General features: G+C 47.1%; 1 protein-coding gene across 1 annotated transcript; it reads right to left on the minus strand.

The window, feature by feature from the left end:
• Positions 1-254: 254 nt before the first annotated feature.
• ints7 (integrator complex subunit 7) lies at positions 255-25155 on the minus strand. The gene is given in 22 exon segments (XM_041865485.2): positions 255-500; positions 704-742; positions 1038-1170; positions 1382-1450; positions 1543-1640; positions 9084-9230; positions 11501-11734; positions 12183-12230; positions 12232-12291; positions 13367-13514; positions 13516-13598; positions 13804-13916; positions 14055-14076; positions 14399-14521; positions 15082-15194; positions 15270-15356; positions 15747-15793; positions 15986-16126; positions 16644-16692; positions 16695-16784; positions 16969-17103; positions 25062-25155. Coding segments are annotated over 22 exon segments (2319 nt in total).
• Between the last annotated feature and the right edge of the window lie 124 nt (positions 25156-25279).

The raw sequence follows: 25279 nt of genomic DNA on the forward strand, positions 1-25279 counted from the left end.
AATTCTGCCAGACAAGCAACCTCCTGGGGGGCCTTAACTATAACGTTCCATAGCTTTGTCTCCCTTCCTCCATTCCGTGACCACTAACCTAAAATAAATGGATAGGTGAAAGCAATGATGAGTAGGTGAAAGCTCACCAAGCCGTTGCCTCTATTGCTTCACTCCAGTCATTTCAGAGAAACGTTGACGAAGGGAAGGAAACAAACCAAGACTTTTGGGACAAGGCAATGGGTTAGAGGGGGTTTACTGGGGTATCACTGGAAGTGGGCGTATACACTACTCCTCTGGGGGGCCGGGGCCGGCTCGAGCCTAGCCTGCTGTGCCTGCTGCTGCTGTTGGTGGTGGCAGAGCTGCTGGGAGTAAAGGTCCTCCAAGGACTTGACCGACACAGTGGTTTTGGGCATGGTCTTCCACTCAATGCGCTCTCGTCCACCATGTTGTTGGTTGTTCTGCACTGGGATTGGCTAGGTCGGGGTCCGAGGTGATGGGGAGAGAGCAAGCTGGAAAAGCAAAAATGCACAATAAGTCTGGATCAATTTAATAAATAATTTCAATGCAAAATACCACTTCTAAAATGTTATTGCGTATATGATACATACATTTTACAGCGTACTAAATACCAATGCATCAAACGGCTCCTAAAGCAAGAACTGAGCTAAAGTAGTGTATTCCCAATAGTATTTCCATTGCTTTAGTTAGTTACCTTAATACTGGTAGACTGGAGCTTCTGGAAGAAGTACCTCTGGAAGGACTGTGTGACATTAAGCAGAGATATGACCGCGTCACATGGACAACGTGTGCTACATAAACAAAAACAAATACATTAGCATTTTATCGTCCCATTCAATGACTAGCAGAAAGAAGCACCATTACAAGGTCATGTTCATTAGGGCAAGCAAGTGGAAATGTTTTGCAACTGAAAAATACAATTAGTGTTTATTATTGGACAAGTCCAGGCAGTGGTTCTCGCAGTTTCAGTCCATATTCTTCTGATTGGTGCCTAATTAACAGAACCCTGAGCAGTTTGATGACCTCACCAGGTAAGAGACAGGAGGGTGCTTCCTGCTCAGGCCCTCCACTTTCTCCAGGATGTGGTTGAACACGGACATCATCTGCCTCTCGTACTCGCTCTCAGTCTGCACCGAGTCCAGGGTCCCATAGTCCAGGAAACTGGAAGGCAGAAACAGAGAGATATCCTATTTGCGTCATTAGAATTTTCATAAACATTTTTGTTTTGGTAGAATTCCGATCGATTATTTCAGGGGAATATTAGGTAAGGCTTCTGGTGTGGTAAGGCTTCTGGTGTGGTATGGAAAAGAATCCCCTAAATATTACACATCAATGAGTGAATAAGGTTGTTAGTCATATTAACAGTTCTTACCTAGCAGAATGTGGGTCAAGTATCAAAGCCTCAATGACATTGGACACCAGCAAGCAGCTCTGTTGTTGTCTGTGGCATTTAAAGACACGCAAGACAATTTTCTATGGAAAGGGTTTTACTAATGATTTGAGGGTTGATGTCCGTGTTAACTTTAAGGATACAGTTCCACGTTACGGAGGGTGGCAGAGTCAGCGTCGAATGAGGATTGGTCAGCGTAGCTGGCAGCAAGGCTCCGGAACTCATCTATGGAAACACTCATCTGAATGGGAGAAAGATAGGTCTTCATACTAAACAAAAATATAAATGCAACATGCAACAATTTCAACGATTTTACAGAGTTAAAGTACATATAAGGAAATAAGTCAATTGAAATAAATTCATTAGGCCCTAATCTATGGATTTCACATGACTGGGCAGGGGAGCAGCCATGGGTAGGCCCACCCATTTGGGAGCCAGGCCCACCCACTGGGAAGCCAGGCCCAGCCAATCAGAATGATTTTTTCCCCACAAAAGGGCGTTATTACGGACAGAAATACTCCTCAGTTTCATCAGCTGTCCGGGTGGTTGGTCTCAGACGATCCCACAGGTGAAGAAGCAGGATGTGGAGGTCCTGGGCTGGCGTGGTTACAGGTGGTCTGCGGTTGTGAGGCCGGTTGGACGTACTGCCAAATTCTCTAAAACAACGTTTTATGATAGAGAAATTAACATTACATTCTCTGGCAACAGGTCTGGGGAACATTCCTGCAGTCAGCATGCCAATTGCACGCTCCCTCAAAACTTGACACATCTGTGGCATTGTGTGTATGACAAAACTGCAAATTTTAGAGTTGCCTTTTATTGTCCCCAGCACAAGGTGCACCTGTGTAATGATCATGCTGTTTAATCATCCTCTTGATATGCCACACCTGTCAGGTGGATGGATTATCTTTGCAAAATGTAATTGCTCACTAACAGGGATGTAAACAAATTTGTGCACATAATTTGAGAGAAATAAGCTTTTTGTGCGTATGGAAAATGTCTGGGATCTTTTATTTCAGCTCATGAAACATGGGACCAACACTTTACATGTTGTTTTTATATTTTTGTTCAGTATATATATATACACTACCGTTCAAAAGTTTGGGGTCACTTAGAAATGTCCTTGTTTTCCATGAAAACATACATGAAATGAGATTGAATAGGAAATATAGCAAAATTAATAGGAAATGTAGTCATTGTCAAGGTTAGAAATAATGATTTTTAATTTAAATAATAATTGTGTCCTTCAAACTTTGCTTTCGTCAAAGAATCCTCCATTTGCAGCAATTACAGCCTTGCAGACCTTTGGCATTCTACAGTGAGGGAAAAAAGTATTTTATCCCCTGCTGATTTTGTATGTTTGCCCACTGACAAAGAAATGATCAGTCTATAATTTTAATGGTAGGTTTATTTGAACAGTGAGAGACAGAGTAACAACAAAAAAATCCAGAAAAACGCATGTAAAAAATGTTATAAATTGTTTTGCATTTAAATTAGGGAAATAAGTATTTGACCCCCTCTCAATCAGAAAGATTTCTGGCTCCCAGGTGTCTTTTATACAGGTAACGAGCTGAGATTAGGAGCACACTCTTAAAGGGAGTGCTCCTAATCTCAGTTTGTTACCTGTATAAAATACACCTGTTCACAGAAGCAATCAATCAATCAGATTCCAAACTCTCCACCATGGACAAGACCAAAGAGCTCTCCAAGGATGTCAGGGTCAAGATTGTAGACCTACACAAGGCTGGAATGGGCTACAAGACCATCGCCAAGCAGCTTGGTGAGAAGGTGACAACAGTTGGTGCGATTATTCACAAATGGAAGAAAGACAAAATAACTGTCAATCTCCCTCGGCCTGGGGCTCCATGCAAGATATCACCTCGTGGAGTTGCAATGATCATGAGAACAGTGAGGAATCAGCCCAGAACTACACGGGAGGATCTTGTCAATGATCTCAAGGCAGCTGGGACCATAGTAACCAAGAAAACAATTGGTAACACACTACGCCGTGAAGGACTGAAATCCTGCAGCGCCCGAAAGGTACCCCTGCTCAAGAAAGCACATATACAGGCCCGTCTGAAGTTTGCCAATGAACATCTGAATGATTCAGAGGAGAACTGGGTGAAAGTGTTGTGGTCAGATGAGACCAAAATCGAGCTGTTTGGCATCAACTCAACTCACTGTTTTTTGGAGGAGGAGGAATGCTGCCTATGACCCCAAGAACACCATCCCCATCGTCAAACATGGAGGTGGAAACATTATGCTTTGGGGGTGTTTTTCTGCTAAGGGGACAGGACAACTTTACCGCATCAAAGGGACGATGGACGGGGCCATGTACTGTCAAAACTTGGGTGAGAACCTCCTTCCCTCAGCCAGGGCATTGAAAATGGGTCGTGGATGGGTATTCCAGCATGACAATGACCCAAAACACACGGCCAAGGCAACAAAGGAGTGGCTCAAGAAGAAGCACATTAAGGTCCTGGAGTGGCCTAGCCAGTCTCCAGACCTTAATTCCATAGAAAATCTGTGGAGGGAGCTGAAGGTTCGAGTTGCCAAACGTCAGCCTCGAAACCTTAATGACTTGGAGAAGATCTGCAAAGAGGAGTGGGACAAAATCCCTCCTGAGATGTGTGCAAACCTGGTGGCCAACTACAAGAAACGTCTGACCTCTGTGATTGCCAACAAGGGTTTTGCCACCAAGTACTAAGTCATGTTTTGCAGAGGGGTCAAATACTTATTTCCCTCATTAAAATGCAAATCAATTTATAACATTTTTGACATGCGTTTTTCTGGATTTTGTTGTTGTTATTCTCTCTCTCACTGTTCAAATAAACCTACCATTAAAATTATAGACTGATCATGTCTTTGTCAGTGGGCAAACGTACAAAATCAGCAGGGGATCAAATACTTTTTTCCCTCACTGTAGTTGTCAATTTGTTGAGGTAATCTTAAGAGATATCACCCCATGCTTCCTGAAGTACCTCCCACAAATTGGATTGGCTTGATGGGCACTTCTTACGTACCATACGGTCAAGCTGCTCCCACAACAGCTCAATATGGTTGAGATCCGGTGACTGTGCTGGCCACTCCATTATAGACAGAATACCAGCTGACTGCTTCTTCCCTAAATAGTTATTGCATAGTTTGGAGCTGTTCTTTGGGTCATTGTAATGTTGTAGGAGGAAATTGGCTCCAATCAAGCACCGTCCACAGGGTATGGCATGGCGTTGTAAAATGGAGTGATAGCCTTCCTTCTTCAAGATCCCTTTTAGCCTGTACAAATCTCCCATGTTACCACCACCAAAGCACCCCCAGACCATCACATTGCCTCCACCATGCTTGACAGATGGCATCAAGCACTCCTCCAGCATATTTTCATTGGGTCTGTGTCTCACAAATGTTCTTCTTTGTGATCCGAACACCTCAAACTTCGATTCGTCTGTCCATAACACTTTTTTCCAATCTTCCTCTGTCCAGTGTCTGTGTTATTTTGCCCATCTTAATCTTTTCTTTTTATTGGCCAGTCTGAGATATGGCTTTTTCTTTGCAACTCTGCCTAGAAGGTCAGCATCCCGGAGTCACCTCTTCACTGTTGACGTTGAGACTGGTGTTTTGCGGGTGCTATTTAATGAAGCTGCCAGTTGAGGACCTGTGAGGTCTGTTTCTCAAACTAGACACTCTAATTTATTTGTCCTCTTGCTCAGTTGTGCACCGGGGGCTCCCACTCCTCTTTCTATTCTGGTTAGAGCCAGTTTGCGCTGTTCTGTGAAGGGAGTAGTACACAGCATTGTACGAGATCTTCAGTTTCATGGCAATTTCTCACATAGCCTTCATTTCTCAGAACAAGAATAGACTGACAGCTGATGCTCCAGATACTCAACTAGTCTCAAGAAGGCCAGTTTTATTGCTTCTTTAATCAGCACAACAGTTTTAAGCTGTGATAACATAATTGCAAAAGGGTTCTCTAATGATCAATTAGCCTTTTAAAATAATAAACCTGGATTAGCAAACACAACATAACACAATATGGCATTGGAACACAGGACTGATGGTTGCTGATAATGTGCCTCTGTACGCCTATGTAGATATTCCATTAAAAATCAGCCGTTCCCAGCTACAATAGCCATTTACAACATTAACAATGTCTACACTGTATTTCTGATCAATTTGATGTTATTTTAATGGACCAAAAAATTGCTTTTCTTTCGAAAACAAGGAAATTAATAAGTGACCCCAAACTTTTGAACAGTAGTGTGTGTATATATATATATATACATATATATATATACAGTATATATACAGTACCAGTCAAAAGCTTGGACACACCTACACATTCCAGCATTTTTCTTAATTTTTACTATTTTATTCATTGTAGAATAATAGTGACATCAAAACTATGAAATAACACACATATGGAATCATGTTGTAACCAAAAAAGTGTTAAACAAATCAAAATATATGTTATATTTGAGATTCTTCAAAGTAGCCACCCTTTGCCTTGATGACAGCTTTGCATACTCTTGGCATTCTCTCAACCAGCTTCACCTGGAAGGCTTTTCCAACAGTCTTGAATGAGTTCCCACATATGCTGAGCACTTGTTGGCTGCTTTTCCTTCACTCTGCGGTCCAACTCATCCCAAACCATCTCAATTGGGTTGAGGTCGGGGGATTGTGGAGGCCAGGTCATCTGATGCAGCACTCCATCACTCTCCTTCTTGGTCAAATAACCCTTACACAGCCTGGAGGTGTGTTGGATCATTGTCCTGTTGAAAAACAAATGATAGTCCCACTAAGCCCAAACCAGATGGGATGGCGTATCGCTGCAGAATGCTGTGGTAGCCATGCTGGTTAAGTGTGCCTTGAATCCTAAATAAATCACAGACAGTGTCACCAGCAAAGCACCCCCACACCTTTCCTGTGGCGGTCCTCATGAGAGCCAGTTTCATCATAGCGTTTGATGGTTTTTCCGACTGCACTTGAAGAAACTTTCAAAGTTCTTGACATTTTCCGTATTGACTGACCTTCATGTCTTAAAGTAATGATGGACTGTCGTTTCTCTTTGATTATTTGAGCTGTTCTTGCCATAATATGGACTTGGTCTTTTACCAAATAGGGCTATCTTCTGTATACCCTACCTTGTCACAACACAACTGATTGGCTCAAACGCATTAAGAAAGCACACCTGTTAATTGAAATGCATTCCAGGTGACTACCTCATGAAGCTGCTTGAGATAATGCCAAGAGTGTGCAAAGCTGTCATCAAGGCAAAGGGTGGCTATTTGAAGAATCTCAAATATAAAATATATTTTGATTTGTTTAACACTATTTTGGTTACTACATGATTCCGTATGTGTTATTTCATAGTTGTGATGTCTTCACTATTATTCTACAATGTAGAAAATAGTCAAAATAAAGAAGAACACTTGAATGAGTAGGTGTGTCTAAACTTTTGACTGGTAGAGTATACAGTTGAAGTCGGAAGTTTACATACACCTTAGCCAAATACATTTAAACTCAGTTTTTCACAATTCATGACATTTAATCCTAGTAAAAATTCCCTGTCTTAGGTCAGTTAGGATCACCACTTTATTTTCAGAATGTGAAATGTCAGAATAATAGTAGAGAGAATGATTTATTTCAGCTTTTATTTCTTTCATCACATTCCCAGTGGGTCAGAAGTTTACATACACTCAATTCGTATTTGGTAGCATTGCCTTTAAATTGTTTAACTTGGGTCAAATGTTTTGGGTAGCCTTCCACAAGCTTCGCACAATACGTTGGGTGAATTTTGGCCCATTCCTCCTGACAGAGCTGGTGTAACTGAGTCAGGTTTGTAGGCCTCCTTGCTCGCACACGCTTTTTCAGTTCTACCCACAAATGTTCTATAGGATTGAGTTCAGACCTTTGTGATGGCCACTCCAATACCTTGACTTTGTTGTCCTTAAGCCATTTTGCCACAACTTTGGAAGTATGCTTGGGGTCATTGTCCATTTGGAAGACCCATTTGCGACCAAGGTTTAACTTCCTGACTGATGTCTTGAGATGTTGCTTCAAAATATACACATAATTTTCCTTCCTCATGATGCCATGTATTTTGTGAAGTGCACCAGTCCCTCCTGCAGCAAAGCACCCCCACAGCATGATGCTGCCACCCCCTTGCTTCACGGTTGTGATGGTGTTCTTTGGCTTGCAAGCAACCCCCTTTTTCCTCCAAACATAACAATGGTCATTATGGCCAAACAGTTCTATTTTTGTTTCATCAGACCAGAGGACATTTCTCCAAAAAGTACGATCTTTGTCCCCATGTGCAGTTGCAAACCGTAGTCTGGGTTTTTTATGGTGGTTTTGGAGCAGTGGCTTCTTCCTTGCTGAGCGGCCTTTCAGGTTATGTCGATATAGGTGTCAGGGTTGAGTGTAGAGGGAACGTGGAATCACACGCAGGACACAGAGATGTCAAAAAAACAGATGTCTTTAGTGAAGTCCGACAGTACAAGCCAACACGGCAACAGGCCACAGGCGAAACATACGCACACTGGAATGTCCAAAGTAAATGCGCACAACGTGCAGGACTCTCTTAAACAAAACTAAATACAGAGAGCACAGAACAGCGGACCAACAACAACACGTGACATCGAACAATTACACACAACACCTGACCAAACACAAGAGAACTAAATAGGGTGCCTAATGAACACTAAACAATGAACGGGTGTAACAAACAGACAAAACCAATCTTACATGAAACATCGAACGGTGGCAGCTAGTACTCCGGAGACGACGACCGCCAAAGCCTGCCCGAACAAGGAGAAGGAGCCGCCTCGGCCGAAACCGTGACAGTAGGACTCGTTTTATAGATACTTTTGTACCTGTTTCCTCCAGCATCTTCACAAGGTCCTTTGCTGTTGTTCTGGGATTGATTTGCACTTTTCGCACCAAAGTATGTTCATCTCTAGGAGACAGAACGCATCTCCTTCCTGAGCGGTATGACGGCTGCGTGGTCCTATGGTGTTTATACTTGCGTACTATTGTTTGTACAGATGAACGTGGTACATTCAGGCATTTGGAAATTGCTCCCAAGGATGAACCAGACTTGTGGAGGTCTACAATTTTTTTTCTGAGGTCTTGGCTGATTTCTTTTGATTTTCCCATGATGTCAAGCAAAGAGGCACTGAGTTTGAAGGTAGGCCTTGAAATACATCCACAGGTACACCTCCAATTGACTCAAATTATGTCAATTAACCTATCAGAGGCTTCTAAAGCCATGACATCATTTTCTAGAATTTTCCAAGCTGTTTAAAGGCACAGTCAACTTAGTGTATGTAAACTTCTGACCCACTGGAATTGTGATACAGTGAATTATAAGTGAAATAATCTGTCTGTAAACAATTGTTGGAAAAATTACTTGTGTCATGCACAAAGTAGATGTCCTAACCGACTTGCCAAAACTATAGTTTGTTAACAAGAAATGTGTAGAGTGGTTGAAAAACGAGTTTTAATGACTCCAACCTAAGTGTATGTAAACTTCTGACTTCAACTGTATATATATATATATATATATATATATATATATATATTGTGTTAGTTAATCTATCTATCCATCCATCCACAACCTCCTTCTGCTGTATACTGACATTAGTGCCACCAGAAATGGAATTCAATGGTTTTGTGTCCCCTCCCCTGTAACTGCATGGCGATGCGTTCTCAGCGCTGAAGCTCGTTGCCCGAGACTGTTGCAGGTGCTGATGAGCTGGGACAGGGCCTGGAGTGTGTCGATGCGAAGCTTCACAAAGTCACATTGGAATGACAGCAGGCTTAGGGTCGTGCTGGCAGCCTGGAGGAGAAAGAGAGTTCACTTTCAATACTACATGGCTCATTCACTGGATAGTTCAGCAGACTGGAAAAGGACAGTTGAACTTCAGTATTACCTGGCTTAAGGCTAAAGACTACAGGACCTTAGAGTTTTACAGCACTACAAATCAATACAGCACGGTTGGAGTAAATTCAGTTTTCATTTAAATTCAGTCAAAGCAGAAAGTGAATTGAAAAATCCTCTTTAAAAAAGGGCAGTTTTCAACTCATGAATTTGAATTTCAATTCACTCCCTGAATGGACTGAATTGAAAACTACATTGACCGCAACCCTGCTGTTGTCACACTCTGGCTCTGGGGACTTTATATGTTGAGTCAGGGTGTGTAGATTCCGTGTGTTTTGTGCTGTGTTTTAGTGTCTAGTTGTTCTATGTCTAGGTTGGCCTGAGTGACTCCCAGTCAGAGGCAACGAGTGTCAGCTGTTTGCTGGTTGTCTCTGATTGGGAGCCATATTTAAACTGTCGGTTTTCCTTTGTGTTTTGTGGGTTCTTGTTTCGTGTTGGTTGTGTTTAACCGTGTACTGTCACGTTACCGTCTTTTTTTGTTTTGATTACGTTTCGCTAATAAATGAGTATGTTTGCCTGCAACGCTGCGCCTTGGTCCTCATCTTTGGTAGACGATCGTGACAGAAGAACCCACCAAAACTGGACCAAGCAGCGAGTCGAGGAGCCATCGCCAGGGAGATCCCTAGCAGATCTCCGTGGCAGCCTCGACTGGGTCAAGCCGAGGGAGGAGCAGAGAGAGTGGACGTGGGAACAATGGAGGAAGAGCCTCAACTGGGTCAAGCCCATTGAGGAGCTGAATAGCGGGAGTTGGAAGCAGAGGAGTGAGAGTTGGGCGAGAAATATAGAGGCCTGGCCCACGGGGAGGAGAGAACCCCAGAAATTTTTTAGGGGGGGGCTCACGACGTGGACGACGGGGCAGCAAGAGGCCGCGATGGAGCGGTCCAGCGGGTGTGCAGAGGAGGCCGCCAGGTTAAGGGGGCCACTGGTCACAGAGGAGAGGGAAAATGTGGAGGCACGGCGAGAGGTACTGGGGTGTGTTACCAGTCCGGTCCGGCCTGTTCCTGATCCCTGCGTAGAGCCAGTGGTGTGTGTCCCCAGTACGGTCCGGCCTGTTCCTGTTCCTCGCATCGAGCCTGTGGTGCGTGTCGTCAGCCCGGCCCGGCCTGTTCCTGCTCCCCGCACCGAGCCTATGGTGCGCTTCGTCAGCCCTGTCCGGCCTGTTCCTGCTCCCCGCACAAAGTCTGTGGTGCGTTTCGTCAGCCCTGTCCGGCCCGTTCCTGCTCTCCGCACCAAGTCTGTGGTGCGCGTCGCCAGCCCAGTCCGGCCCATTCCTGCTCCCCGCACCAAGTCTGTGGTGCGTTTCGTCAGCCCTGTCCGGCCCGCTCCTGCGCTCCACACCAGGCCAGTGGTGTGCGTCGTCAGTCCGGTGAGGCCCGTTCCGGCTCCACGCATCAAGCCTGGGGTGCGCATCGTCAGCCAGGTCCGGTCCGTTCCTGCCTCACGCGCCAAGACAGGGGTGCGCGTCGTCAGTCCGGTGCCTGATCAGGTACTGGTCAGCTGCTCCACAACGGAGCTTAAGCAATCCGCTCCGTCGATGTCCAGTCATGATCCAGTCAGCGGGGTCAGACCGGACCAGGGGCGCTACGGGAGGATTAGGGAGGGGTGGTGGTCAAGCCCGGAGCCGGAGCCGCCTCCGAGGAGGAATGCCCACCCAGCCCTCCCCTGTTTGGGGTTTTTGTTGAGGCGCGGTCGCAGTCCGCGCCTTTGGGGGGGGGTACTGTCACACTCTGGCTCTGGGGACTTTATATGTTGAGTCAGGGTGTGTAGATTCCGTGTGTTTTGTGCTGTGTTTTAGTGTCTAGTTGTTCTATGTCTAGGTTGGCCTGAGTGACTCCCAATCAGAGGCAACGAGTGTCAGCTGTTTGCTGGTTGTCTCTGATTGGGAGCCATATTTAAACTGTCGGTTTTCCTTTGTGTTTTGTGGGTTCTTGTTTCGTGTTGGTTGTGTTTAACCGTGTACTGTCACGTTACCGTCTTTTGTTGTTTTGATTACGTTTCGCTAATAAATGAGTATGTTTGCCTGCAACGCTGCGCCTTGGTCCTCATCTTTGGTAGACGATCGTGACAGCTGTATTGAACCCTACAATAGAGGCATGTCAGTTGATGCATGTCAGTTGATATCTAAATGGTGCCGTTGCCGTCCTATAAGCAGGTGGCCAGTCACTGACTGTGAGGGAGGCGATGCCTTTCTGGTAGGAGCCCAGGGCCTCGGCGATGGCCGTCATGGTGGCGCTGTAGTCTCCGTCCTCCAGGCCACTCAGACACTGCTCGCCCTGGGAGAACTCCTTCAGACTGTTGAGCCAGAAGTAGAAGTGCTCCGAGGCCACACGCGTCCGCAGGCTCTGGTCCAGCTCGCTGGAGAACTCAGGGCAACCCTACGGAGAACAGACGGCCAGACGAGACTTTATTGAGGCAGACAGAACAGACAGATCAGGACAGTAGAGTGGAAATACTGCTAGACTGATATCTAAGCTTTTTCTAAACCTTTCCAAATACTGTATTGAGCCAAGGCATCAGTATCAGTGACTAATGACTATAGACTACGTCTTGAATCCTAATTTGAGATCCGTGCATGTAACTTGAGTTTTCACGGAAGTCTGCCATTGACATCAATGCATAATTTATGCGAGTGTCAAGTTAAGCGTGCACATTTAGGATTCCATTTAGGATCTTCTCTATACATATCACAGTATAGGTTTTCCTATTTACTTTACCGAGTGAGGTAGACTACAAGCGTCACCTTGACTTCACTTTATTAGGTAATTTGACAGGGGCAATGGACATTAATCAACGTTCCTGTAAATGTGCCAGATTTAATGAGTCTTGACTTCCCGGTGACTAGAAACTCACCATGCGGTACACCGTCCAGCCGTTGGCCACGTTCTCCAGCTGCTGCTTTGATCACCGTCTTCACCTCCGCTGACAGGGACGACTGGTTAGCCACAAATACCAGCGAGACCTGCGGGGAGCAGAGGGGGAGGAGATGACACGTGCCAGATGTCAGTATCCAGTAAGTGGGATTCATGATTGGAGAACAGCTTTGGAAACAGCTTTAATAGACTTCACACACAGCATTTATCAGAGACCATTATGACATATGAGAGAGAATCAGTGCTCATTCCTTAGCTTCCTATTAACCCTTCACACTTTTGGGAATTGACCTATATGGATAGGGCTAAATTGAAATGTTTCTTACAGAAGAAATATGAAAAGCGTATGCATAACCATGGTAGCAATTGAAAGGGGAACAGTTTGGAGATGGGGAAATTATTAGACCAAAGGTGAGGACACAACAGTTCACCTGACACAAGACTGAATCCAAACATTACTGTTGATTTTACGTGCATTTTACATTTACAGTACTTTTTGCCGCATTTGCTTGTAACAAAATGCTCTGGATACATTCAGTAACATGGTAAGAATGTTCCAGGAAAATGTGGGGTAGGTGCAACATAAGACAAAAAAATGACTAGCTGGTGTCTCCAAGTGGCCACACACCTCTCCAAAATGTGCACAGTTCCTAAGCAATGTCAATGCACTTTTTTTTAGCTCTCCTAGCTGTGCCGTTGAGGAACTAGAGCAAGCACACTTGTAGTTGTTTTGTTTGGAACACATCCCTGTAATCTCACAATTACTGTTGTTGTTTATGGAATTTTCTTCACAGTAGACAAACATAGGATCATTCTGTTCAGAATAACCCAGGGTATGACGCCATGTCATCTTGTTACTGTACATCAACATAAGTTGACAATGTATATGACATGAGTTTTATGATATGGAAATGTGAAGTGCACATTTGGACTCACAGGTGTTTGGCTTGCTTGTATGACATCAAAGCAGTATTTATTATCATCCTCAACGTCTCATCTTTCAAAATATATAAAGTCGTCTTAATTTACAGCATTTCCCTCACTCAGACAACAGAACGTGCAAAAGTTGGGCAATTTGCAATTTTTTCTAATTCAATTCACTACACCTTTACTTGTCCCCTTAGGGCAATAACAGTTAGGGTTAGGGCTTTGTGTATCTCTCACCAGGAGCTCCTGCAGCTTGTCGGTGAACGAGTGGCTGGCCACCCGGTAGAAGTCCACCAGATCCCCCAGCATGCCCTATCCCAGCACGGGCAGCTGGGTGACGATGGTCACCAGGGCGTGGCACATCAGCACGCGGGAGGGGTCGCGGCAGCTGGCACAGCAGGAACTCCACAGCCCATTGAATGAGGTGGGGGCGACTCTTCAGCAGCTGGACCAATGAGGTGAGAACCATCTGGAGAGTGAGAGAGGGAAAGACTAAAATGACAAGTGCACAATTACAACAAATGTGTTATAACTGTTTATTACAGTTTTTTTTTTTTTTACTATCTATAAACTAACAGCTAATAAACTACAGAGTTTACATGGCACTTTACACGACTACCGAGGAGGCCAAGCATATTTTCCCCTCACTGTAAGAGTACTGTATAGACATGGACCAGGGTGCTATCCAGCTTGAGCGTGGCCTGAGCTCTGAGGCTGTCGTCCTGACTGCAGAGCACCAGCAGAGACTCCACCCCCATCACGGTGTCCTGCTCCAGCTGCATCATGTCTGGGGAGAGAAAGCAGGAAAAATGTGTTCATATAGATACCACTTGAATCCCTAAATAACACAGGCCAGGCAGCAACAACCATTACAAAAAACATTTTCTTGGCAAAGAACAAGTGGATGACTGTTACTTTACTATACTGTACTGGTCATCTGTGAAGGCCTGTGAAGACCTTGGAGTGCACCAAACCCATTTTAACATGAATTATTCCACTACTGGAAGTTTTTCTTAGGTAAGCTCTATTTTTGGATGGCTGTGAAGTGTGAAGACCTGTGATGGTCAGGTAGCTAATGAAAGACGAGTGACAGGAGATCTCCTCCCTCTAAGTGGTACCCTATAAACACCTTTCTCTGGACAGGAAATAGCGATGTTGGCGAGCACAACATGGATTATCCTCATAATAACCAATGAAAGACAATTCACCACTCGCTGTTGGATTATGGAGGAGGGAATTTGCAAGTATGTGTGGGACATAAGACCCCACCTGAGTGTTTTCTCTGTTCCAGAGATGGGGGGCCTTTTTAGCCAGGAGCTTCAAGTCCTGGATGACCAGTCTCTTGACTGCTTTTCTGGGGTCCTCCTTCAGGTACTGGAGAAGGAGCTGTAACTGCAGATAGATAGAGAGGGAGAGAACAGACTATCCGTTAAACAATATTCAAAGCCTCCTACTAGTCTCACAAAAATGTATGCTAAGGAAAGAAGTTTAGATTTTCTAGCCTGGGTGGGTGCCACAGTATGTTGTCCACTTTTGCTAAGCTATGCTGTCTAGGGACTTCAGCATTTCAGGTGCATATAAACAAGTCACTTGTCACTCAAATTCTGTACTGGGAGATCTGATTGTCTGATCGTTTTGAATGAGATGCACTCTGTCTGCTGTGGTGGTAGGTGTCATGCCAAATAGCATCCAGCTGCCAAAAACTGTCTGGGTTGCGTACCAATGGGATTATAATGTCCATTAGTGTCCGGGGAGAGACTATGAGGACTTTTCTGACCAGCATCCCATTGACAACCCGACTAGCCAAAATCTAAAACGGAGCCTTACCTTAATGCTAATCTTAACCAAACCCTTAACCCAAACTCTAACCTTAACCAATTCGAAAATGTCCTATCAGTTTACATGTCAGCCATGCCCCTTAGTTTCCCCCTAATGTCCGTTGCTATGGCTACCTGTTTGGGGATGTCGATGTGCGAGGAGGAGGCCAGCTGGGTGAAGGTGTGCAGGGTGACAATGACCATGGGGGTGGAGGGGTAGGAGGTGACCAGCTGTTGAAGCAGCTCCCAGCTGCTGGAGGCCAGGCTGCTGGAGGCCAGGCTGCTGGAGGCCAGGCTGCTGGAGGCCAGGCTGCTGGAGGCCAGGCTGCTGGAGGCCAGGCTGGCATTGTGATGCATGTGCAGCAGCATAGGGATTAGGTTCAGTTTCAGGTCCACCGGGGCGTCCAGACCTGGGGAGGAACAAGAGCATAGTGAAACATAGCACGCGCCAATGGGAGATCACCTGGGTCATGTTCAGTTGGCATGAAATGGATTTAAAAGCTCAGAAACCAGGATATACTATCTGAACTTGTCCAATAACAAATGCTTGCATTTGTCTGCCTTTTTTCCTGTTGCAAAATGTTTTGCTACAGTGTGGCTTAATGAACCACGACCCTGGATGCTTCATCTAAAAATAAAATCACATAGCCTTTTCTTCTCTACAACAACACCTAAGGGACAATGAAGAATCCTTGAAAATTTGCTTGTTCAGTTGCTTGTATATAACTAAACCCCAATTCCTCAGAATGTAATGTGATTCTGCACAAGATGTTCACATGATACTAAGGGCATTATGTTACCTTGAATCATTTCACTGATTTTGTTGCAAATCCCAGCTGCAAAGTCTCTGCAGCATAAAAGGGACAGAGAAAATAACATGTTCAATGAGTTCAATACATCCTTATTCTTCATTCCTGGATGGGGCATTGAACAAAAACAATTGTGTGAACAGTTTGCAAGGAAGTTGGCTATATTAAAATCCTGACAGATCGGCCAGACAACACAGCTACCACATTGAAACTTATCTCAAACCACTTACTTTGACTGCGCAGAGAAGCAGGCTGATGCAAAGATGGCCGCCTCTACTTCAGCGTTGTCGTGAGAGTCTAGACTTTGGTGAACGCTGTGATGGGCATTCTTCCTTTCAGGGATGATAGTGGCCAAACTGCCAAGCATCCTTTTTTTTATTTTTTTTGTCATTTAGCAGACGCTCTTATCCTGAGCAACTTACATGAGCAATTAGGGTTAAGTGCCTTGCTCAAGGGCACATCGACAGATTTTTCACCTAGTCGGCTCGGGGATTAGAACCAGCGACCTTTCGGTTACTGGCACGCTCTTAACCACTAAGTTACCTGCCGCCCCATCCTTAATAAAACCAAATCAGGACGAATCACACAGAGATTCAGAAATCATGTAAACAGAGATGATTGAGTCTTAAAAAAAGAAGCTTTGTCTTCTATGGTGTATCTTTTGGAATCAGTAAGGTTTCACATTTTTTCATGCACTGACGATGTAGCCTTGCATTGCTCTTGAAATAGTTGTAGGTATGTAATATTTCTGAATCAATTGTCTGAGTTGTGAGACTAATGATGACCTTCATGCAAATCTGTAACACAGCTACTGTGTTGAATGTGGATTCAACCACCATCATAATAATCAAGCCCTAATGGAAAGACAAAGAGAGGAGCATGCCATGGAGAGTGATGGCTCTGGTCACAGGGTCATTGCTGTGGATGACAGAGAACACTTGACAAACTCGTCCACGTTGAGAATCTTCTCAAGGTGCTTCTCGCTCTGTTGAGTCACCTTCAACACACAGAGGCGCAGAAAGTTGTTCCTGAAAGAGGGGAGAGATGTTTATTTATTACAGTATAAGGACAATATGGTAAAATCTCACTCTGGTTAGCTGCCTTGAACGATTCTGAGGCAGAGGTTTATGCATTTTGATATTGATCAGTACTGCATTGTATTTAGGATTTTGCAGATTAATGTTTTGTTTAAATGTCACAATCCTCTGTTTCCCAAGTCTGAAGGTGTCTGCCCGTTTCAGGACGGCAGAGTTGATGAGGATGGGGAAAGGGAAAGGGTACTTCTGGAAAAGTTTGGGGAAGAGGACCACCGCTTCACATTGCCCGCCAAGCTTCCCAAACTGCTAACCTGTAATAAATGAAAGACAGTCAAACATTTAGATAATCTAAGCAGTGTACACATTGGGAACTTATAGACAACTTTGAGTTATCACATTTACATTTTACATTTACATCATTTAGCAGACGCTCTTATCCAGAGCGACTTACAAATTGGTGCATTCACCTTATAGCCAGTGGGATAACCACTTTACAATATGTATATATATATTTATTTATTTTTTGTGTTTTTTCTTTTTTTCTTTTTTTTGGGGTGGGGTAAGGGGGGGTAGAAGGATTACTTTATCCTATCCCAGGTATTCCTTAAAGAGGTGGGGTTTCAAGTGTTTCAAGAACTGTGCTTCCGCAGAGGTAGGGGGGCCAGCAGGCCAGAGGTGGATGAACGCAATGCCCTCGTTTGGGTGTAGGGACTGATCAGAGCCTGAAGGTACGGAGGTGCCGTTCCCCTCACAGCTCCGTAGGCAAGCACCATGGTCTTGTAGCAGATGCAAGCTTCAACTGGAAGCCAGGGGAGTGTGCGGAGGAGCGGGGTGACGTGAGAGAACTTGGGAAGGTTGAACACCAGACGGGCTGCGGCATTCTGGATGAGTTGTAGGGGTTTAATGGCACAGGCAGGGAGCCCAGCCAACAGCGAGTTGCAGTAATCCAGACGGGAGATGACAAGTGCCTGGATTAGGACCTGTGCCGCTTCCTGTGTAAGGCAGGGTCGTACTCTCCGAATGTTGTAGAACATGAACCTACAGGATCGGGTCACTGCCTTGATGTTAGCGGAGAATGACAGGGTGTTGTCCAGGGTCTCGCCAAGGCTCTTCGCACTCTGGGAGGAGGACACAACGGAGTTGTCAACCGTGATGGCGAGATCATGGAACTAGAAGTCCTTCCCCGGGAGGAAGAGCAGCTCCGTCTTGCCGAGGTTCAGCTTGAGGTGGTGATCCGTCATCCACACTGATATATCTGCCAGACATGCAGAGATGCGATTCGCCACCTGGTTATCAGAAGGGGGAAAGGAGTAGATTAGTTGTGTGTCGTCTGCGTAGCAATGATAGGAGAGGCCATGTGAGGATATGACAGAGCCAAGTGACTTGGTGTATAGCGAGAATAGGAGAGGGCCTAGAACTGAGCCCTGGGGGACACCAGTGGTGAGAGCACGTGGTGCGGAGACAGATTCTCGCCACGCCACTTGGTAGGAGCGACCGGTCAGGTAGGACGCAATCCAAGAGTGAGCCGCGCCGGAGATGCCCAGCTCGGAGAGGGTGGAGAGGAGGATCTGATGGTTCACAGTTGTCACGGATTCTGCCGAGGCTGCTCCTCCTCCTTGCTCGGGCAGGCTTCGGCGTTCGTCGTCCCCGGAGTACTAGCTACTGCCGATCGATGTTTCGGTGTTTGTCTTGTTCTGTCTTGAGTGGTTACACCTGTTGTCTATTATGTTTGATTGTAGATCCTATATTTACCCATGTCTCACGTTTGGTATTTGTGTGTTATTGTTTGTGTCTAGGCGGTATCGGCATTGCTTTTGTCGTATTACGTGTATTTAGTTTTTCCTCCCGGTTCGGAGGCTTTGTTTGTTCTTTACTATTAGTAAAGTACGTCTGCTAGTATCTCTGTGTCCTGCGCTTGACTTCACTCACCGCATACACGTCGCTCCTGACAGAATAACACACCAACATGGAGTCAGCAGGATCAGCGGTGCCAACGGGATCACTAGAGGAGCGCGTAATCCACCAAGACGCCATGATCCAGAAACTGGGCACCGCCATGCAAGAGGTGATGAATACCTTGAGCCGATGGGAGAGAGGAGGTTTGCCCACACCTCCAACAATACCACCACCATCAGCCATACCCATCGTTCCATCTCCGGAGTCCAGTGGGATTCGGCTCTCGCTCCCGAGGGCTTATGATGGCACCGCGGCCGGGTGTCAGGGTTTCCTGCTCCAAGTAGAACTCTACCTGGCAACCATCCACCCGGCGCCCTCGGTATACGAGAGCGTTTCCGCCCTCATCTCCTGTCTGTTCGGCAAGGCACTGGAGTGGGCCAACGCCGAGTGGAGGGTAATAGACGCCGCTACAGTCAGTTATGCGGACTTCTCCCGCCGCTTCAGGGTGGAGCGTCTGTTCCACCTCAGACAGGGGAAGAGGAGCGCGCAGGAATTCGCACTGGATTTCCGGACTCTGGCTGCCAATGCGGGATGGAATGAGAGGGCCCTCATCGACCACTATAGGTGCAGCCTAAGGGAGGACGTTCGCCGAGAGTTGGCCTGCAGGGACACCAACCTAAGTTTCGATCAGCTGGTGGACATGTCGATTCGTCTGGATACCCTATTGGCTACCCGCGGACGTCCGGAGCTGGGGCCGTCCATTCCATCCCCCAGCACCTCCGAGCCGAGCCCTATGGAGCTCGGGGGTGCTGGTGCTAGAGAGAAGAAGAGGGAGACCAGGAGAGAGGCCGTCCCCTGCACCAACTGTGGCCGCAGAGGACACACTGCGGTTCGGTGCTGGGGAGGGTCTCCCAGGGATCGAGGCAGCAGGCCACGCACTGATGAGTCATTCCAGGTGAGTAAGCGCCCAACTCACCCAGAGCTCTCTGTTGTACACATGTGTATCCAAGTTGTGTTTCCCGAGGTTTCTTCTCACTCCCAGCATAAGGCGCTAGTCGATTCAGGCGCAGCTGGGAATTTTTTTGATCGCAGTTTCTCGTATAAGTTAGGGATTCCCCTTATACCAGTTGATGTGCCCTTCCCCATCCATGGCCTAGACAGCCGCCCTTTGGGGTCGGGATTGATTAGGGAGGTCACAGCGCCACTTAAGATGAAGACGCAGGGGGGTCATGAGGAGATTATACAGTTGTATTTGATTGACTCTCCTGCGTTTCCCGTGGTGTTGGGGCTTCCCTGGTTAATATCTCATGACCCCAACATTTCATGGCAACAGAGGGCTCTCAGGGAATGGTCTGATCAGTGTGTCGGGCGGTGTATAGGTGTTTCCGTAGGGGCAACGACGGTGGAAAGTCCGAACCAAATGACCGCACTGCACATTCCTCCTGAGTATACAGATTTGGCAATCGTCTTCAGTAAGAAGAGGGCGACTCAATTACCACCTCATAGACATGGGGATTGTGCGATAGACCTCCAGGCAGGCGCTGCACTTCCGCGTAGTCATGTGTATCCTCTGTCTCAGGAGGAGACGGCGGCTATGGAGACATACGTCACCGAATCTCTGGGACAGGGATACATACGGCCATCCACTTCTCCTGCGTCCTCGAGTTTCTTTTTTGTGAAGAAGAAGGATGGGGGTTTGCGCCCGTGTATTGATTACCGTGGTCTCAATCAGATTACCATTAAATACAGTTATCCTCTCCCTCTGATTGCGAGTATGACGGAGTCATTACACGGGGCGCGATTCTTCACAAAATCTCAGGAGCGCTTACAACCTGCTGCGCATTAGGGAGGGAGATGAATGGACAACAGCATTTACTACCACCTCGGGCCACTATGAGTATCTCGTCATGCCATACGGGTTAATGAATGCTCCTTCAGTCTTCCAATCATTTGTGGACGAGATTTTCCGGGATTTGCATGGACAGGGTGTAGTGGTGTATATTGATGACATTCTAATATACTCTGCTACACGAGCCGAGCATGTGTCCCTGGTGCGTCGGGTGTTGGGTAGGCTGTTGGAGCATGACTTGTATGTGAAGGCGGAGAAATGCCTGTTTTTCCAGGAGTCCATCTCCTTCCTGGGACATCGGTTGTCCGCGTCAGGGGTGGAGATGGAGATTGACCGCATTTCAGCCGTGCGTAATTGGTAGACTCCCACCACGGTTAAGGAGGTGCAGCGGTTTTTGGGTTTTGCCAATTACTACCGGAGGTTTATCCGGGGTTTTGGACAGGTAGAAGCTCCCATCACCTCCTTGCTAAAGGGGGGCCCGGTGCGTTTGCAGTGGTCGGCTGAGGCGGACAGGGCGTTTAGACATCTGAAGGACCTGTTCACCTCGGTTCCGGTGCTGGCACATCCAGACCCTTCTTTGGCGTTCCAAGTTGAGGTGGATGCGTCCGAGGCGGGGATTGGTGCTGTACTGTCTCAACGCTTGGGCACGCCTCCTAAACTCCGTCCCTGTGCCTTTTATTCTAAGAAGCTTAGTCCGGCGGAACGCAATTATGACGTGGGGGACAGGGAGCTGCTAGCGGTGGTTCAAGCCCTGAAGGTGTGGAGGCATTGGCTTGAGGGGGCTAAACACCCTTTCCTCATTCTGACTGACCATCGTAACCTGGAGTACATCCGGGAAGCGAGGAGACTGAACCCTCGTCAGGCTAGGTGGGCCATGTTTCTTACCCGGTTTGTATTTAAGCTCACGTATATACCAGGGTCACAGAACGTGAAGGCAGACGCCCTGTCCCGGCGATATGACACAGAGGAGAGGTCCATTGAGCCCACTCCCATACTTCCGTAGTCTTGTCTAGTGGCACCGGTGGTGTGGGAGGTTGATGCGGAGATCGAGCGGGCGTTACGTACAGACCCTACTCCTCCTGAGTGTCCAGAGGGGCGGAAGTACGTGCCGCTCGAGATCCGTGATCGACTGATATATTGGGCTCACACGTCACCCTCCTCTGGTCATCCGGGTATTGGTCGAACGGTGCACTGCCTTAGCCACTGATGGCCCACCTTGGCAAAGGACGTGAGGGTTTACGTTTCTTCCTGTTCGGTGTACGCTCAGTGTAAGGCGCCTAGACACCTGCCCAGAGGGAAGTTACAACCTCTACCCGTTCCACAACGGCCGTGGTCTCACCTATCGGTGGACTTTGTCACGGACCTTCCCCCCTCCCAGGAGAATACCACAATCTTGGTCGTTGTGGATCGGTTTTCTAAGGCCTGCCGTCTCATTCCAATGCCAGGTCTCCCTACAGCCCTACAAACGGCCGACGCCTTGTTTACTCACGTCTTCCGGCACTACGGGTGCCTGAGGATATAGTGTCTGATCGGGGTCCCCAGTTCACCTCTAGAGTCTGGAGGGCGTTTATGGAACGTTTGGGGGTCTCGATTAGCCTTACCTCGGGTTTTCACCCTGAGAGTAATGGGCAGGTGGAGAGAGTAAACCAGGATGTGGGTAGGTTTCTGAGGTCCTATTGCCAGGACCGGCAGGAGGAGTGGTCGGGGTATATCCCCTGGGCAGAGATAGCCCAAACTCACTTCGCCACTCCTCCACTAATCTTACTCCTTTTCAGTGTGTGTTGGGGTATCAGCCGGTCCTTGCACCCTGGCATCAGAGCCAGATCGAGGCTCCTGCGGTGGATGAGTGGTTTCGGCGCTCGGAGGAGACATGGAACGCTGCGCATGTCCATCTGCAGCGGGCTATCAGTAGGCATAAGGCGAGCGCCGATCGCCACCGCAGTGAGGGTCCAGTGTATGCACCTGGAGATCGGGTCTGGCTCTCGACTCAAAACCTGCCCCTTCGCCTGCCCTGCCGGAAGCTGGGTCGGCGGTTTGTGGGGCCATTTAAAGTCCTGAGGAGATTGAACGAGGTATGTTATAGGTTACAACTGCCCATAAATTACCGCATTAACCCCTCGTTCCATGTGTCTCTCCTCAGGCCGGTGGTAGCTGGTCCACTCCAGGAGAATGAGATACGAGAGGCTCCTCCGCCCCCACTAGACATCGAAGGGGCTCCGGCGTACTCAGTCCGTTCCATCGTGGATTCGAGACGTCGGATGGGGGGTCTGCAGTATCTCGTGGAGTAGGAGTGGTACGGTCCGGAGGAACGGTGCTGGGTCCCTAGGAGGGACATCCTAGATCCCTCCCTCTTGACGGAGTTCCACCGGAGTCATCCGACTCGCCCTGCTCCGCGTCCTCCTGGCCGTCCCCGAGGCCGGGGTCGGCGCACGGCTGGGACCGCGCGTCAAGGGGGGGTACTGTCACGGATTCTGCCGAGGCTGCTCCTCCTCCTTGCTCGGGCAGGCTTCGGCGTTCGTCGTCCCCGGAGTACTAGCTACTGCCGATCGATGTTTTGGTGTTTGTCTTGTTCTGTCTTGAGTGGTTACACCTGTTGTCTATTATGTTTGATTGTAGATCCTATATTTACCCATGTCTCACGTTTGGTATTTGTGTGTTATTGTTTGTGTCTAGGCGGTATCGGCATTGCTTTTGTCGTATTACGTGTATTTTGTTTTTCCTCCCGGTTCGGAGGCTTTGTTTGTTCTTTACTATTAGTCAAGTACGTCTGCTAGTATCTCTGTGTCCTGCGCTTGACTTCACTCACCGCATACACATCGCTCCTGACAACAGTATCAAAGGCAGCAGACAGGTCTAGAAGGACAAGAGCAGAGGAGAGAGAGTTAGCTTTAGCAGTGCGGAGAGCCTCCGTGACACAGAGAAGAGCAGTCTCAGTTGAATGACCAGTCTTGAAACCTGACTGGTTTGGATCAAGAAGGTAATTCTGAGAGAGATAGCAATAGAGTTGGCTAAAGACGACACGCTCAAGAGTTTTGGAGAGAAAAGAAAGAAGGGACACTGGTCTGTAGTTGTTGACATCAGAGGGATCTAGTGTTATTTTTTTGAGAAGGGGTGCAACTCTCGCTCTCTTGAAGACGGAAGGGACATAGCCAGCGGTCAAGGATGAGTTGATCAGCGAGGTGATGTAAGGGAGAAGGGCGAGAGAGAAAAGGATACAAAGTAGTGGTCGGAGACATGGAGGGGTGTTGCAGTGAGATTAGTAGAAGAACAGCATCTAGTAAAGATGAGGTCAAGCGTATTGCCTGCCTTGTGAGAAGGGGGGGACGGTGAGAGGGTGAGGTCAAAAGAGGAGAGGAGTGGAAAGAAGGAGGCAGAGAGAAATGAGTCGTAGGGAGGTTGAAATCACCCAGAACTGTGAGGGGTGAGCCATCCTCAGGAAAGTAACTTATCAAGGCGTCAAGCTCATTGATGAACTCTCCAAGGGAACCTGGAGGGCGATAAATGACAAGGATGTTAAGCTTGAATGGGCTAGTGACTGTGACAGCATGGAATTCAAATGAGGAGATAGACAGATGGGTCAGGGGAAAAAGAGAGAATGTCCACTTGGGAGAGATGAGGATTCCTGTGCCACCACCCCGCTGACCAGATGCTCTCGGGGCATGCGAGAACACATGGTCAGACGAGGAGAGAGCAGTAGGAGTAGCAGTGTTTTCAGTGGTAATCCATGTTTCCGTCAGCGCCAAGAAGTTGAGGGACTGGAGGGTAGCATAGGCTGAGATGAACTCTGCCTTGTTGGCAGCAGAACGGCAGTTCCAGAGGCTGCCTGAGACCTGGAACTCCATGTGGGTGGTGCGTGCAGGGACCACCAGGTTAGAGAGGCAGCAGCCACGCGGTGTGAGGCTTTTGTATAGCCTGTGCGGAGAGGAGAGAACAGGGATAGACAGAGGCATAGTTGACAGGCTAGAGAAAATGGCTACAATAATGCAAAGGAGATCGGAATGAAATGAACTAAACATCTGGGAAAGGAGAGAGCGGGGCCTCCCTCACTTACGTTTCACTGAAACACCCAAATATAACTCTCCCAACTTCCACCTCAGAAACTATAATTGTTGTAAACTACAGCGGTTCAATGTTTTCTAGGAATAGACTAACTTAGTTTATTCAGCTAGCTAACTTGGTACAGTATTCTTCTGTGAAAATCATCCAGGGCACCTAGTCATATGACGCCACAGCCAACTAGCATGCTGGACTCCAACAACACGGTTTAGCACCAATACTCGGCCACAACAAACCACCAGTGTGTCAACACGCCAAGCAGATCATTCGTGTCCGTGTCTAACGTTATGGGTTAGTTATGTCTGCTGTAGCCATCTGTCTAACTGGCCAATGTCTGAATGTAACTAGCTAGTTAGTTTTCTCATCACTGTGGCATATAGCTAACAAGCTAGCTTGTTTGCTAGTTATTTTAATTGTAGTAGCTAGCTTAGCAAGCTAGTTGCTAGATAACAGGCTAACTGTTCACACCTTTGTCCAACTCCATGAGGGCTGGATTTGTAACCAATTATTGTTCCCCATAACCAGCCTCTGACAAGAATGGACGTGCAGTTGAAAGCAACATTGTTTATATTTTAGACTTCACGAGAAATAACTTTATAATCTCTTTAACAGTATCAATTTAGCCACTGAATTTAGCATGTTCCATTCGGCACATAGGTAGAAAGTGACGTAATACATGAAGTGTC

Source organism: Coregonus clupeaformis, chromosome 36 (genome assembly GCF_020615455.1).
Source record: "Coregonus clupeaformis isolate EN_2021a chromosome 36, ASM2061545v1, whole genome shotgun sequence".
NCBI lineage: Eukaryota > Metazoa > Chordata > Actinopteri > Salmoniformes > Salmonidae > Coregonus > Coregonus clupeaformis.